This window comes from Tursiops truncatus, chromosome 13 (genome assembly GCF_011762595.2).
Source record: "Tursiops truncatus isolate mTurTru1 chromosome 13, mTurTru1.mat.Y, whole genome shotgun sequence".
Lineage (NCBI taxonomy): Eukaryota > Metazoa > Chordata > Mammalia > Artiodactyla > Delphinidae > Tursiops > Tursiops truncatus.
The window spans coordinates 29,364,207-29,380,689 of NC_047046.1; the positions used below are offsets into that span (position 1 = coordinate 29,364,207).

General features: G+C 40.9%; 1 protein-coding gene across 4 annotated transcripts in view; it reads right to left on the reverse strand.

Annotated features, from left to right (window-relative positions):
• Positions 1-16,407, reverse strand: part of VAPA (VAMP associated protein A) — a 37,312-nt gene extending 20,905 nt beyond the window's left edge. The window contains exon 1 of one of the 4 annotated variants that reach the window (XM_019920763.3): positions 16,126-16,398. In XM_019920763.3, the coding sequence (XP_019776322.1) occupies positions 16,126-16,204 (79 nt within the window). In that variant the 5' untranslated portion in view covers positions 16,205-16,398. Of the gene's footprint in view, positions 1-16,125 lie in introns of all 4 variants that reach the window. The other 3 variants (XM_019920761.3, XM_073790519.1, XM_073790520.1) reach the window with 3 other exon arrangements.
• Between the last annotated feature and the right edge of the window lie 76 nt (positions 16,408-16,483).

The following is a 16,483-nucleotide window of genomic DNA, read 5'->3' on the forward strand; positions in this document are numbered from 1 at the left end:
CTGCGTGAATCCACAAAATCATTGGCTAAAGACACATTTTAAACTATTAAAACTACGAGTTTTAAAGACATAGATTCCATTTCTTAACATTCTGAAAATCCATAAATTACTACAGATAACTGAGAATGTGTACATTTTTATGTGACTATTTCGAGTAGGATTTTAACATTAGCATTAAGTATAAATTTTTTTAAAGTTTCTTAGTAAAATAACAAGGGAAACATTTTACAAAATTTTTATTTTGAAAAATCCTATATTTTTATAACAATTACGTAAGTTTCAATTTGTAATTTTAAATTCAATTTTTTAAATTTCCCCAATTTTAGAGGAAAGTACCAACTATCCAAAACAAGGTAAAATAACTGATTTTTTAAACTGACTTAGAAAATGACGATGTGTCAATTTTCATCAACATATGAATTCTGAAACAGTACTTACATTTTATGTTGCCCAAAAGGGATTATAAATCTTAAATAATAGATTGTGGTCTTTCTAGACATAAAAATGCAAACTACCTAAAGATGAAGATAATATGTCAAAAGAAAAATATTCCACCAATTCAAAAGCCAAATTCTTTACTGAATATGTTAACCTTATCAGTAAAATGTAAAATTACCTACAATAAAGCCACCTAACAAATGAATTTGAGACTTTCTACTCCACTGTGTCCCTCTAACCAAGCCTCTCACAGTAAGGGTTGCTCCCAGCAGCCAGTTCAGAGTCTGAGGCCATTTTCCTGGTTAAGATGCAAAATCAGCAAGTACTAATGACCACTAGCATAATAACCAGATTTAATTGCTTGAAGAGGTCTTAGGCAGAAACATCTGTTCCACCTTTGTGGGTCACAGAAACTCTTTAAGAATCTCATGAAAACTATATACTAACCCAGAAAAACATACACAGGCAAATATTCACAACAATTTTACCTTGGGTTTTTCTGGAGGGAGAGGGTGAGATGGGGCGATCTGGGGTGGGGGGGGTATCGTGGATTCCTGGAGCCTGCAGGTTAAACAGACCTGATAGAATCTACCCTTACAGGCCCTCAAAAATAGAGGAAAAGTTATGTAATATATCTGCTACAACACAAGCCTAAATCCAGGGTAATATTGCCACTGTCAGGTACTTCTGTCTGACATTAGGACTGGGTGGTGCTACTGTTGTGGGGCGGGGGGGGGTAGAGAGGAACAGGATGTTAGACATTTCACAACACCCGGGTAGATCCATGCAATCAAGTACAGTATTAGGCCCCCATCCCACCAGATCTTCACATACCCCTCCAGAAATCCACACTGGTTAAAAAAAAAAAAAAACCTCTTTCCCAGAAATACATCTATTGTATAAAACAAGAAACCTTTTTCCCTTTCCCTAAAACTCTGAAAGGTGAGTTCACCATTACAGAAAATTATTCTACCAACAGCAATGTCACTCAGGACACTTAAACTCCTACAAACATCTGGTCCAGTCAGCACACATGTATGGGTGACACATTCACATGATTCTACCCACATGCATAAATATTCTCTTGCCCTTATTTCAAAACGTTAGAGAAAACCCTCTATCAGATAACTCCTCCTTTAACCTCCCTTAAATCCAAACTCATTTATTTAAGTAGGTTACAGGGATCTGGCTAATTCATTAGTCTTCTACTATAGTCATGCCCAAACATTTACACACTGAAATGCATATTTCATCACAAATTCACTTTCTTCTCCTTTATGTTACAGTTAGGGCATTATATTAAAAAATTTTAACTGTGTATGTTGGTATGTAATTTTATATATGAATTTCACTTCAGGATGGAAAAATGGGCATTACAAAATATAAAATATCAAAATGGGATATTGTGTCAAATAAGGTTAAAAACCACTGCATTATATCAATAATCTCCTGCTTTACTAACATCCCCTGCAATGCTTAGGTGCTTAAACCATTAAGAAAAACAAGTAAATGGTTACCATAAAAATCAGGAGTTAACTTTGCAGGGAGAAAGTACTAGGAGAGCTTTGCAACACACAAGTTCTATTTCTGAACCTGAGCAGTGACTGCAGAGCTACTAACTTCTTGATAATTCTTTAAACTGTACATATTTTTCTTTTATGAAAAACAGTAAAGATTTTTGTTTTTGTTTTTAAGAAAAGCTGACCCTTGGTGTAAGCTTAAAAAAAAAACTGAAAGAAAAGTGAAAAGCAGTGTTTTGATGGAAAAGTGAAACATTCGAAGCAACTTATATAGGAAATAAATACTCACATTTTGAGGATTTCTAAAACTTAATCCCTGTAATTGAAGAAAATCCTGCCATTTGTCCAATATAAACGCTTAGTTTATCATTTAGAAACAATCACTACAACAGTCCATTTTATGATTACTTGATTGTAAACTACTCACCAACCACAGGTACCACCTGATACTTCCTACTTCACAGATGAAATTTCACTGTTTATATGTAAAAATATACCATATAAAACAAAATTCCACACAATACAGATAACATTTACTTGAACTCTTTTACTGAAAAAACAAAATTAAATTTTAAAACTCCACCTTTTAATTACACAGGCTGCCCTCCTTCAATCTCCCACGCCACTTCCTGTCACTAAGTATTCTATCCTAGCTCTACTACATTATCATTCCCAGTAAGCCAAAGTCCTATTCTCAGTCCCAAATTCTAACAGATGGAAATGTAACATACATAAATACGGTCCCTGTATCAAAAAGTTTGGAAAAAACTTGGAACTTCAAAAATGTAGGAAAAGTTTAGGGCAGCTCACCCAGAAGTATGTCCTAAGTGAGACTAGCCTGACTCCTTTACCTAAATATATATTTCCAGCATGAAACGCTGTATACCTAAAATTTAGAGCAGGACTTCCCTGGTGGCGAAGTGGTTAAGAATCCACCTGCCAATGCAGGGGACACAGGTTCGAGCCCTGGTCCAAGAAGATCCCACATGCCGCAGGGCAACTAAGCCTGTGCACTTAGAGAATCAAATTTTATTTCAGGATAAGTGGTCCTGAATATAGCATGGAGCATTTCAGAAATAGAAAAGGCCTCTGGGATGCAGCTCAAGAATAAACAGGCTATGTGCACCAATGTTAACTCATGAACTCCGTAGCATCGTTTAGACCAGCAACCCGGAGGTCTGTTGGGAGACAAGTCTCCATGGGTCTCTAGCATTTCTGCACCTTTTGCCAGTGGAGGCCCTGGAGGCTTTCATACAGACTGTCTTTTCAAGGATCTACTACATAGTGAACAGTCTTGCATCTGACTGTTAGCATCTCCCTCGTGAGGAGAGGGCAGGTTTGTTTGCTGTCCAGTGTGATAATGCTCAGGTCCTCCTCTGGAAAAAGGTCAGGCAGGTTTCTGTGCAGCCCATCACAAAAGATTCAGAGGCCCTAGACTCAAGGTTTCTCAGCTATGACACAAACCCACCAGGTGGGCAGCACCCACTTGCACTGAACCCCTTTGTGTTGCCCCCATGGAATCTGAGGGGCAAAGGAAACCAACACAACTATGAAGTTGCTGCCTGCAGTGCCCTGAGAATAACATCCTTTGTCTCTAAACCCAGGAGTCCCATGTCTCCTACAGCACCTTTAACACTGAAGCAGGCTCACCTTTCAGACTCTCCGGTTCTGGACAAGCTCTGAGTTCTTGGCTATGGGGTACAGACTGAGTTAGTGACCTCGGGGGGATAACAGCAGAAAGTGCAATGAACCAAAGCATGCATCTCTGAGGAGAAACAAGGGTGACCATACAACTACCATAGCACAGTGTCCCTACCTCTCTCCCTGCACGTCTCACTTATTATTTATGTATGTCTTAAATCACGCACTAACTATAAGCTCCCTGAGAAGAAACCAGCTCATCCCTGAATGAACTGGAGTAATTCACACTGGCCTTAACCTGAGTATGGCTAAGCAATCACATGGATCGTTCTTAGTCAACATGCAATAACAACAAAAAATATCAGAAGTAGGGCTTCCCTGGTGGCGCAGTGGTTGAGAGTCCGCCTGCCGATGCAGGGGACGCGGGTTCGTGCCCCGGTTAGGGAGGATCCCACATGCCACGGAGCGGCTGAGCCCGTGAGCCATGGCCGCTGAGCCTGCGCATCCGGAGCCTGTGCTCCGCAACGGGAGAGGCCACAGCAGTGAGAGGCCCGCGTACCGCAAAAAAACACAAAAAATCAGAAGTATGTACGTTCTACTATGACTCTAGGTATTCATAAATCATTTACCCCAGCATGACATTTTCACTCCTCCATCCTATCTGTACTGAAACAGAACAGGTAAAAATCCTAATGAGGCAGGCTGGATGCTCAGCTCAAATATATAAATAATGTAGCTGTAGTGAAGTCAGTGATGACTACTTCAATGTTTCCACAGGTGTTAGCAAATTAACGGCTGCATCGCTGATTAAACAGCTTTCCAGTAACAAAGGGTTATGTTGCTGAATATGTCTTGCTACGTTAAGTTAATCACACATCTGAATTATATGCTGTACAGTATACAGAATATCTACTAAGAACTCCCACAGTAATAGTAGCATGGCAGCAGTAGTAAGAGTAAAAATAGTGATAACAGAAGTTTTTACAATCTAGCCTTTACTGGACACTCACCATGTATCAAGAACTTTGCGTGAATTACGTCACTAACCCTAATAACAAGCCTATGAGGCTGATACTTTTATTACTTACCCTCATTTTACAGATGAGTCAACTCTGAGTCAGAAGTTAGAATACTTGTCCAAGGTCAGACAAGCACAAAGCCATGGAGGTGGGAAGTCAGGTCTGCCTCCAGAGCCTGAACTCTCATAAATTCTCTATGTATTTTATGCAAATACCTAAGCTATATTTATTTCCTAATTCATAAGCCATTCCAGGCGGATTTCTGCAGTGTTAAAGCATGAAACTGTAATCAAATCAGTAATATAAGAAAAAGATTTTTATTGGATATTTTATTGTATTTCCCTTGGTTCCACAGGATGAGTATTTCTGGAAACAAGTATCAAACACCAAGAAAACAGTTTTTATGTTTTACATCAAAGAAAGCCCTAAAACATCTTCATTACAAATTTTAAAGATGAAGTTACCTTAATTTATTTACTGTATTTTTTTCCCAAACACACTGAAATCTCAGACTTGAGCGAATGTAAGCTCCATGAAGACTGGGTCTCTGTTCTATTTGCAGCTGTATCCCCAGCTGGACAATCCCTGGCATAGTAAGTACTGAATAAATATTATTGTACAAACATTAATGTAAAAATAAACAGAAGACCACTTTCCGGGAAACAAAATGAGTCATTTCTATTCAAGATGGTTTACTTATTAAAGCACTAAACATATCTTTTTATAAGCTTTCATTAACCTTACAAAAGTATGGACCCTGAGATTAATACAAAAGCCAAACCTGCCTATTTTATTTAAACCTTCTACTATTTAAGGAAAGCTTTGATTTCTTAAACTGCTTCACTGCCCTTGTTTATCCACATTACATAATCAACAAAGAATTTCAAAATGTATCATGAAAAAAATGTCCAAAATCCACTTAACGTAGTAGTGTGTCATCATTAAAAAAAAAAAGAAAGTTTTCCCACTCCAGGGGCTTAAAGTTATAGTTAAAAGTAACCAACAGGCAGGAACCATGTCTCTTCTTTCTTTTTCAACACTTTCAGTTAATGCAGCAGTGTTCTGAGCACAAAGTTAAATACTCATCCATCACCTTCCTGAGGGGGAGGGGGACGGGGCAGGGGGGAGGGGGACGGGGCGGGGGGGGGGGTCTGCTATTGATGGTGTAGGTACTGACTTTTGTAAAAAGCATAATGTAAAGCAGAAACTAACACACCACTGCAAAGCAATTATACCCCAATAAAGATGTTAAAAAAAAAAAAAGCATAATGCAGTGTGCTGAGTTAGAGGCTCACAATCCAACACCATCAACACGGTGACTGACCTTGAGCAAATCATGTCACTTCTCCAGCCCCGTCTAACCCTCCACTCTAGCTCAGTACACAAAACCATCTCTAAGACTCCTCTCAGCCCTCAAAGTATGTGACATTTATAAACAACTTTACTTACTGCCTTAACTAGAAAACACCTACTACTCCATTGTAACATGCCGGTAATTCAATCCTAGATGATCACAGCCTCACTGACATTTTGTATAAAGCTACTAAACATTTTAGAGTACTTTTTCTGACCCTCTGATGCACAGACTGCTCACTCTGACCTAAACAATCTTTGTGACACAGTCCTGAAAACAAGTGGGAAAGTATAAACAACGCTGTCTTCACACAGAAATGAAACATTTTGATGTGTAATATTTTTATATAAGTCTCATGTCCTTCCACTGTGTAACTTTCTAGAGAAAAATAAGATGTACACACAAAAAAAATTTTTTTTCATGCTTGCACTCAGGATTAAACATTAAATATGCTTAAATTAACACCTTTGTTAAAACAGAAGTAAGTGTTCCATATCTGAAGAGTTTACTTTTTAAAATCTAGGTAGGCAGGATGGGAAAGAATAAAAGAGAAATGGATATCTTCGGGAGAACCTGAAATAAATGTTTTTAACACCATTTACAGATCTAAAGTTCCTGTTAGATTATAAGCAAAATACTTATAACATGGGAAAATTATCACAATAATATTAACTAAAAAATATAGGATATAAAAGAGTCATACACAGAAAAAATAATCAACTGTTAACAGTGATTATTTAGGGACTTCCCTGGTGGTCCAGTGGGTAAGACTCTGTGCTCCCAATGCAGGGGGACCTGGGTTTGACCCCTGGTCAGAGAACTAGACCCTGCATGCATGCCGCAACTAAGAGTTCACATGCCACAATTAAGAAGTCTGTATGCTGCAACTAAGACCTGGCGCAGCCAAAATAAAGAAATAATTTTTTTTTTAAGAAACTGTTTATTTATAGGTGGTAGGACTAAGTAACTTTTATTTGCTTTATACTGTTCCATGCTTTTTCAACTTTCTACATTAAGCATTGATTTTATCATCAGAAGGGACTTTTAAACGTGAATTCATATTACCTTAATTTGTTCAGAAAATCTTTTATTTTTAAAGTGGAGGGGTGGGGACTGAAAAGATACAGAAAAAGCTATCTTTTGAAGATGCTGTTACTGAGATTTTTGGCAGTAGGAACAGTACTTAGAAAACAAAACCAAGGGATTCATCTTCCCCTATAAGCTATAAAAGTAAACTCTGTTCATAGAGAAAACAGAAAACACACTCCATGATGTAAAGGTGCTCTATACCTTTAAAGGTATAGCAGTCACTCCAATTCATGTCAGATTATCCAAATACCAAAATAAGAATATGTATGTGTGTATACATACACACACGTGTAAGTATATATGGCTGAGTAGATATATATGCAAGTATACAGCTACAAAATAAAAGGCTGTCAAAATGTAGGCCCATAAGAAATCTGTCAATTTATATTACAAACTAGTACTTTAAAGCTCTCTCATATTAACAATTCTTTAACATAACTATTTTTAAAAATGGCCACTGAATCCAATCACATCCTTTAAAAGCTTAACCATAAGTAACTAAACATCTCATTCATTTAAACCTGAATTTTGAAAACAGTACCAAATGTTCAAGGTAACTATCCTAGAGAACTCCCCAAATGCCAGAGAAAAGTAGCTAAGCAAACTATGGTATATTGGGACTTCCCTGGTGGCACAGTGGTTAAGAATCCGCCTGTCAATGCAGGGGACACGGGTTCGATCCCTGGTCTGGGAAGATCTCACATGCTGCAGAACTAAGCCTCTGCGCCACAACTACTGAGCCTGTGGCTCTAGAACCCGCAAGCCACAACTACTGAGTCCACGTGCCACAACCACTGCAGCCCACGTGCCTAGGGCCCATGCTCCGCAACAAAGAGAAGCCACCGCAATGAGAAGCCCCCGCACCGCAACAAAGAGTAGCCCCTGCTTGCCACAACTAGAGAAAGCCCGTGCGCAGCAATGAAGACCCAATGCAGCCAAAAATAAAATAAAATTTTTTTAAAAAAATAAATTTTAGGGCTTCCCTGGTGGCGCAGTGGCTGAGAGTCCGCCTGCCAATGCAGGGGACGCGGGTTCGTGCCCCGGTCCGGGAGGATCCCACATTCCGCGGAGCGGCTGGGCCCGTGAGCCATGGCCACTGAGCCTGCGCATCCGGAGCCTGTGCTCCGCAACGGGAGAGGCCACAACAGTGAGAGGCCCACGTACCACAAAAAACAAATAAATTTTAAAAAAACTATGGTATATTAATGACACGGCAACAAAAATGGTATTTATAAAAATTTAAGACATTAGTTGAGGTTATTTTTATAAAGTGAAATGTGTCACAGTCATAAAGTTGAACACAGTCTCATAAATGTTGAAGTCTAATTCTATTTAAGCAAGGCATTTTATTATGAAGAATAAAATCATACTTAAGCATTGATTATAAAGATGAAAGCAATCTCAATGACACAGGACATGAGGTACAGCTGGCCTCACAGAAGGCTGCATTCAAGAGAAACTGATACTGGAACCACAAGACCTCTCTTGCCTGCTTTCCTCTCCCTGTTCTCTCTCAACTGGCTACTTCTGCTTGACATGGCCCAAATCAGCCACTGTCTCCAAGTCTCTGCGACCTTAAAACTCTAAAACCTATCGTGTTTAAAGAGGAGGCTTCCACATTGTGACTAGCTAATCATCAGTATGTATATATTGGCTGGCCAGCGAGGTGCCCACCACTGAACCCTCAGCACTGTCTGGACGAAGAGGGATCCTGTGAACTTACACGCTGCTTAGACCTACTTGCCTCTAATACAGTCTATGGGCAGGGCCCATTCTCTGAGAAATAAATACCCCGAACTAATCTACCACGCTCTCACAAGAGACCACCAATTGATCCTAAAAGTAAGAGCCCAATGAAAACAGATGTATGTACAGTTAGTTATAAATTAGATTTGCTTTCAAACAAACATGATTTTCTACTTGTCTTTATATGCCTTGATTTCTGAACTGCTACGGTATAGTTACAGACTTGTTTTCTATTGACCTAATATAACTGCTTTATTATTAAAAAAAAAAAAGACTTCAACCTGTATAAAAGGCTTAAGTTATTAATAAAAAATAAAACAAGTATTACAGGTAGGACAAATGAAACTTTTGATATAATCTCTCAAAGTACTGAGTCTAGTAATAATTTTTTTCTCTTACCATTAAAAGCACTGAATGTTCATTGCAGAAATCTTGGAAAACACAGAAAAGTAAAAACGTAAAAACAAAAGCATCCTAAAGTAGAGCTAATGACTGCTAACGTTATTTCCTTTCTGATCTTTTCCCTCACACATATTACCATAAATGCACTCATACTTATGCAACTTTTCACAGGAGGGATAAGGCGGTCATCACCAATGAACTTAACATCACTAGAAGTTGGACAACCAGACGTTATCCACACCTGATGTGACACAATTCTATCTATGCAGTATTTTTACCAAAAAAATACTGAAACCTGAATCTTCAAGCCCTTAAATCCAACTCCAAATTTACAGGAACTACATACCAGAAATATCAATACGGGACATTCCACTGGACAACCACCTGGTCTTTTCAACAAGTAAATGGTATAATAAAAAGGAAGTGGTGGAGGCACTGTTAAGATTAAGATGACCTGGATACAACAGCCACATGCAATGCACAGACTGAACAAACCAACTAAAAACCAGGACTGTAATTGGGAAGATTTCAATAGACGAAATATCAGATTATTGAAGAATTATTTTTGGTTTTATTAAGTGACAATGGTGTCATGATTCTGCAAATAAAATTACCCTTTTTTTGTTTATCAGAAATGCAAGCTCAGGTATTTAGGCTTGAGATGTTAACAGCCAGCATTTGTTTAAAATACTGTGGTAACCCTGCCTCCCCAAAAAACACAGTAAAATACTAATAATCATTAAACTTAAGTATATATGAAATTATTAAATTTAAGAGTATAGAGGTTTCATTAAGTGTATAGAGGGTTTTTTTGGTTTTTTTTTTTAAGTGTATAGAGGTTTTTATAAATGTTTTATAAATGAAAGTTTTCATAAGAAATTTTAAACAGATTAATTTGAGTCTCTTTTCAGTTATAATAAACCCAGGAAACAAGCATTTTCAAAAATAACCCCCTCTTGCATTTAATTCTTTTTTTAACAAGAATTTTCTTTGGTAGTTATACAAAATAATATTACATTTTGTGGTCTGTAAAGTTTAATAAGCTGGCAAACATGTAATTTTCTTTTAAACCAACTTTTTATGAAGGAAAGTAGGATCCATCCTGTATTAACCACTATCTCCTCTGAAAAACAGTTCTTTGAAGGGTCGGTCAATCAAGATAGAAAAGCAACAAGAAAAAGAGAGTCAGGAAGAGCCTCTGAGAAAATAAAAGGGTCCTTGCTAACAAATTCTCTTCACAGACCATCTCTGCATGGTTAAGGAAGGTCTTACTTAAAGGAAATCTAACAGTAAACCAACAACAAAATTACCAACACTAACAATCACAAAATACCAAACTTTGCAGAACTTAACTCAACCAAGGTCTCCCAATTCTTTACATATGTAAAGAGAAAAACTGTGTTTTCCTTTTGCAGGGAAAACTTGTGTCTTCCTTTTGCACTCAACTGTCATATACGTTCACAAACCCTGACAGGCGGACCACCACCCAAGAAATCACCCAGTCCCACTTCTCACTTAACAAGTGAAAAAGGTGAAGCATAAAGAATGAACAATGTATCTACTGTTAGTCAGCTCTTAACAAAATACCCTTTTCTGGAACTACAAAACTCTGAAAACACAAGTACCTGAAAAGGCAGATGAAAAACCCTACTGAAAAGAGATCCAAGACAGAAAACATCAGAATTACAGGAGGAATCATCTGAATCTTATTAGTGCAATCAACACTCACTGGACAATCATCCCATGCCAGATCTTGTTATTATGGACATAAAAATAAATGAGCATATCCTCAAGTAATTTACAGTACAGACTGTGAGAGAAAAGTACGTAAACATAAATACTACACAATGGTGAGTGCTGTAACTGCAGACAAGCACAAGCTCGGATAGTGGCATGAAGAAGGCAGTGACCAAGTGGCCCGGGAAAATCAAAGACAGCACAAGAGGAAGGGGCTCTTGAAGTGGAGAAAGCCTGCCTGACAGGAGGGAGGACAACACTCTGAAAAGAGCACCTGGAGAGGCTTGCAACAGCTGAGAGCGTCTGGGGAGATGGTTTCATATAACCAAAGCTACGGCAGGAGAGAAATGAAGAGGCAGGCGGTGGATGTGGAGCTTTGTCAAGTGCATAATGGGAAAATGGTGCAGGTTCTTCCACCCAGGGAGCAACGGTATCAGGTGTGCATCTTTCAAAGGGTAGTTCTTTCTAGCATCCATGTAGATGACAGGCCGGAGGGAGGGGATGCTAGAGAAAAGGAGACCAGCTGCTGACCAGTAAGGGAAAGAGAGTCACCTGAAGCAAAGAAATTAGCCAAGCCCAGAGCGCTCCCGAGTAACACGCCCTAACACGCCCGTACCACCAAAGGCCTACGATTCACCTCCTCATGACAACCCTGAAAGGACCTAAGTGTAGCTAACCTGCCAAGGAGATCGGGACCTTCTTCCCCCACTCCCCCTGGGTAAAACGCACCCGTTCTCACAAGACAGCCAGTGCTTGTTGTCCCCTCTCTCCAGGTGTGTAAGCCAGAAATCAGAGCCTTCAAGACACACTCTCCCAGTGCACACACCTAAGAGACCGCCGGGTCTCACCAGCTTTACGGTCTTTAACTTTTTGCATCTCCAACACCACCCCACAAGCGGTCACGTCTTGCGTGGACAGCAGCAGCCGCCTAATTCATCTCTCCCTCCCATATTACTCCATGTTGCTACCACAAGTGTGTTTCCTTAACTACAAATATGACATCGCTCCACTACCTCCACACCTGTACCGTTCTCCCACTTAACATCAATGTAAAAAACCAGTTTGGGATATGCGGAGTTTGAGATGTCTGAGCAACATTCAAATCCAGATGTCAATAAGTAATTAGTATGTATTCCAAAGGTGATTTTAAGTCTGAATTCAACACAGATATGGGAGTGTACCAATGTGTGCAAAAAGAGAGCAAGCAGGGGAAAGAGAGGACCTTGAAACAAGGAAGCCTGAACAAGGGAAGTTCAGAGTGAGATAAAGTTGAAACCAAGTCAGAATCTCAGAAACATGAGCATTTAAGAAAAAGGTCACAAATGAGACAGTAAAGAGCACAGAAGAAAACTAGAAGACAACTGTATCACAGAAGTCAAATGAATCGAGTTTTTAAGAAGACGAACTGTCAATAATGGCAAGTGCCAAAGAGAGGTCAAGGGAGAGAGAAAGTGGCAGTGGTCACTGCAGTAGCAATCAGGAAGCTGTGAGGACAGTGGACAGGAGGAGAGGAACAGGGAGACTGGGAACATGAACTACTTTTCCAAGAAGTCTGACTGCAAAGGAAATGAAGCACAGGAGGGACAAGTACCACAAGCAGCTGGGAGTCAAGGAAGTATTTTGTTGGCTTATTTGTTTTTAAAATGAAAGACTGAAGTGCATTTTTATGTTTAAAGGAAGAAGCCAGTGGTTGAAAATATGACCAAGAAAATATCTGATGGAACATGGTCTGAGTCATGAAAGACTTTTACCTTAACCAGCAAAAATAGCAGAACAAATAAGCTTAAATATGAGAAGGGTTTTTCTTTCTCAGAGACGAAAGTGTGGACGTGTGCCGACGAACAGGTGTAACAAGAGGAGACAGCACATCACGGAAGGGCTTGTATGTCACACTAAGAGTTAGGCTTTTATCTGGTGGGCAGTGGAGAGCTCGTTGAAAACTATTAAGGAATGGAGTAATAAGACAACCATGTCCTATTGGGGGGGGGTGAGAGGGGGCCGGAATCACCCCAGGGATTTGATGTAGCCACTGTGAAACAGGAGTGATCTGAAATACATAAAAATGTGCCAAATACCCACCAAGAAGAGGAGTATTCCCCATCCTCACTCAGGCCTCTTCATCGTGATGTGCTGCTATTCAAAGATGCTTTGGCTGACACACTGCAGGTCCCTCGTCACTCAGAGAGCTTAGTTTTCTTTACTGATGTTACTGTTATGGGCCACCTTCAATACAGTGGTTTTAGTCTATTTTCCTCTTTCTCTGATCATTAAGAGGAAGAATACATTCACAATTTATTTTAGCATTTTCTAAACTTTCTTCTCCAAACTCTCCTCTAGAATTACTAACAGGTTGGAAAAATAAAAATGTTGTATAATACAAAGGAAGAAATTTTATAATAGTAAATAAACATTTTTAAGGACCCCCCAAAAAAGTCTCTCACATGTAATACCAAATTTCAAATCTGAATTCTAGGTCAAATTACTGCCAGGGCTTAAAAAACAGAATTTGAAAATATCTACCTCTTTTTTGTTACTAATGCAACAAAAGAACTACTTTAGAATTCATGACATCATTATAAAAGTCTTTTCATATAAACAATTGTATAAAACAATAAACTTCAATAAAATAGAGGTATGTGGAAAGTCTATTAAACTGCTCTCTGCTTCTCCACAATTGTGCAGTGATGATAATTCATATCAAGATGACTCTGTTATGCATATAACAGGAAAATTCACCACCCAACCTCAGAATGATTCAATGACTCACTCCTGGAGAAACCATCTCAATCAAATGTAAAGTCAAACTAATTCAAATAAACCTACCAGCAGGTGACATTTGGCAAAACTATCCTTTAATAGACTTTTACTTAAACTGAAAATTACGGGTAATTCACGGTAGAGTTAAATGACTTTTTATACCACCATCAAATGAAGCATAAAGAGATTGTTGATTCTAACTGAGTCTCCTCACTTAGTGTTGAACTGCTCTTCGGAATACAGACAGCTTTCCATCAGAGCAATCTATTTACCTTTGACTAAAAGAATAACTTTTATTAAGAAGTTCAAATGACACCAAATGTCACTTCCCAATTCATCCTACCCCTCCTCTTTCCCAATCCTCCCCATTACCCCACTTTTAAACCGAAGCACACAGCAACCCACTGGGTATTTAAGTACAAGCCAACGTTCTCTCACATCAGTAAAGGAGCAAACCATTCCCTTGACCAGCCCTCCCCCTTCCCCATTTGAAAGCAAGCTGCTTCCTAAAGCAAGCGGGGAGGAAGGAAGAAGGGGCTTCTTTCCTCATACTTGTTTTGCCTCTGTTACAGCATCTATATGTCTTTTCCGTCTAGGAGTTCTTCAAGGGCTGAGATAAAACCTAGCACATTTTACTGTTATTGATTGTATGCTTACCCCATTAAACCAAACTAACTGTGGACCTTTCCTCCACCTTGCTTAGCACTGAATCCCCAAATGTAAGCTGATACCTGCTGAATAAATTACTCATTGTTGAATACTCTTAATCAAATATAGAGATGACACAAATCTTTTTTTTAAGTTTTTTTTAAGTCTTTATTGAATTTCTTACAATATTGCTTCTGTTTTATGTTTTTGGTTTTTTGGCGGTGAGGCATGTGGAAACCTAGCTCCCCGACCAGCGCTAGAAGGTGAAGTTTTAACCACTGGACCACCAAGGAAGTCTCGGCACAAAGCTTTCACTAGTGTTTGCTAAGTAAATGGCCCAAGTGAATGTGTGTCCCTATAAAATTTCCAGTGAAACTCTTTTTTTTTAAGTCAACTTGTGTCCAAACTTTAATAGGCCCTGTGAACTACTTTCATCCATAACACAAGAACCTGTTCTATCATCATAGCTAGTAAATCTTCAATACCTGAAATGAGTTAACTATTTGGCAAGTCACTGTGTAGGGTTTTTGGTTGTTTTTTTAACTTGCCTCTTCGCTATTACTAGTGTCTTACTATGGAAACATTACAACTTCTCTAAGCAGAAAGCATCAAACTCTGCGAACATTTCCTGACCTAAAACTAGTTTTAACGGCATCCAAGTCCCTTACGGCAACATCAATAGGTTAACCAGAAGAGGAAACTTCCTCTGTAAACTCAGCCTCCCCAAAAATAAAAGCAAAATACTAAAATTCTCGGTTTACATTAAATTAAAGGTTTACATTAAATTCCTCCACCCTAAGATAATAGCTATTTGAGTTAGGTATTATCTAAATCATTATATTCATGATTCCCCAAAAGTTTTTTTTTCCTTTCGCCTAAAACTATGTAAAATCATGCCGCGCACATAAACTTGCTACAATAAAATGCACTTAGCGCCTCTCAAAATATTAATATTTCATGGAGTTGTCTTAAAACCAAATCTTTACCTAACAAGCAGCTCACTGACATTTCCATTCAAAGAAATTCGGAAACGCACTAGAGCTCCCAAAATGAAGGCTTTATACAAAACTCCTCTCATAACGTCGGAATACAACATTTTAAAACTCCTAAACTTATTTAAAGCGTTTCCTATGGAAAACAATCTGTTTTCCTTTCGGACTCAACCTTGGACTACAACGAAGGATTTGATTTAAGCACTAGAGCGGCCACGCATCTCACAGGCTCCGTGCTCGGCACAGTCCCTGAATTAAGGACAAGATACGGACTCCTGCACAAGCAATCGGATTCGGTCTCCCCGTGACGGGAGCTGGGACGAACCCCGCTTCCCCGCAGGCTCCCCGCACGCCCTCAGCATCCCCAGGAGAAACCCGCCCGAGGCGCTCCCTCAGGCCCAGCAGCCCCCGGAGTCCACGTGCAGGTGTCGCCCCGGCGCAGGTGTCGCCCAGCGCGGAGGACGTCCGGCCGCCTGTCCCCGCTGACGCAGAGCCCGGCCAGCGCCCGGCCGCCCGCCCCACCCCCCACACACACACCCCCACCCGCCCCGCCGCCCACGTCCGGACCCCGCCCCGGCCCGCGGGCCAAGGACGAGGCCGCCGCCGCAGCGAGGCGGCCGCGCGCCGCAACATGGCGGCGGGCGCGCCGGGCGGGAGGAGGCAAGGGAGCGCGCACCCCCGCGGGCGGGGCCGAGCGCGGGCGGCGGGGGAGGGGGCCCACCGGGCGCGGCCGCCACCTCCCGCCCGCCCGTCCGCCCCTCCCGCCGGCCGCCCCTGCCCACCTTTAAACTTGAGGTCTGTGGGCGGGTCGAGGACCAGGATCTGCTCATGCTTCGCCATGGCCCCGGAGGCGGACGCCATCGGAGACAGCGCAGAGCGGGGGCGCGCCCGCGGCGGGTCGCTGGCTGCGGGCGGGGGGCGGCGGCGGCGGCGGCTGCGGCGCGGCTCGGCCCGACTTGACGCGGGGCCAGCGCTCGGCTCCCGAACCCCACGCCCGCCGCTCTGTCGCCGGCTCGCTGGGCCGCCCGCCCGTCCGCAGCTCCGGGTCTCACAACTGACTCAACCCCACACCAGCCGCCGCGGCCACGCGCACTGCGATCCTCGGCGCCCCACGTGACGCCTCTGCGTGCCTACGTGCGC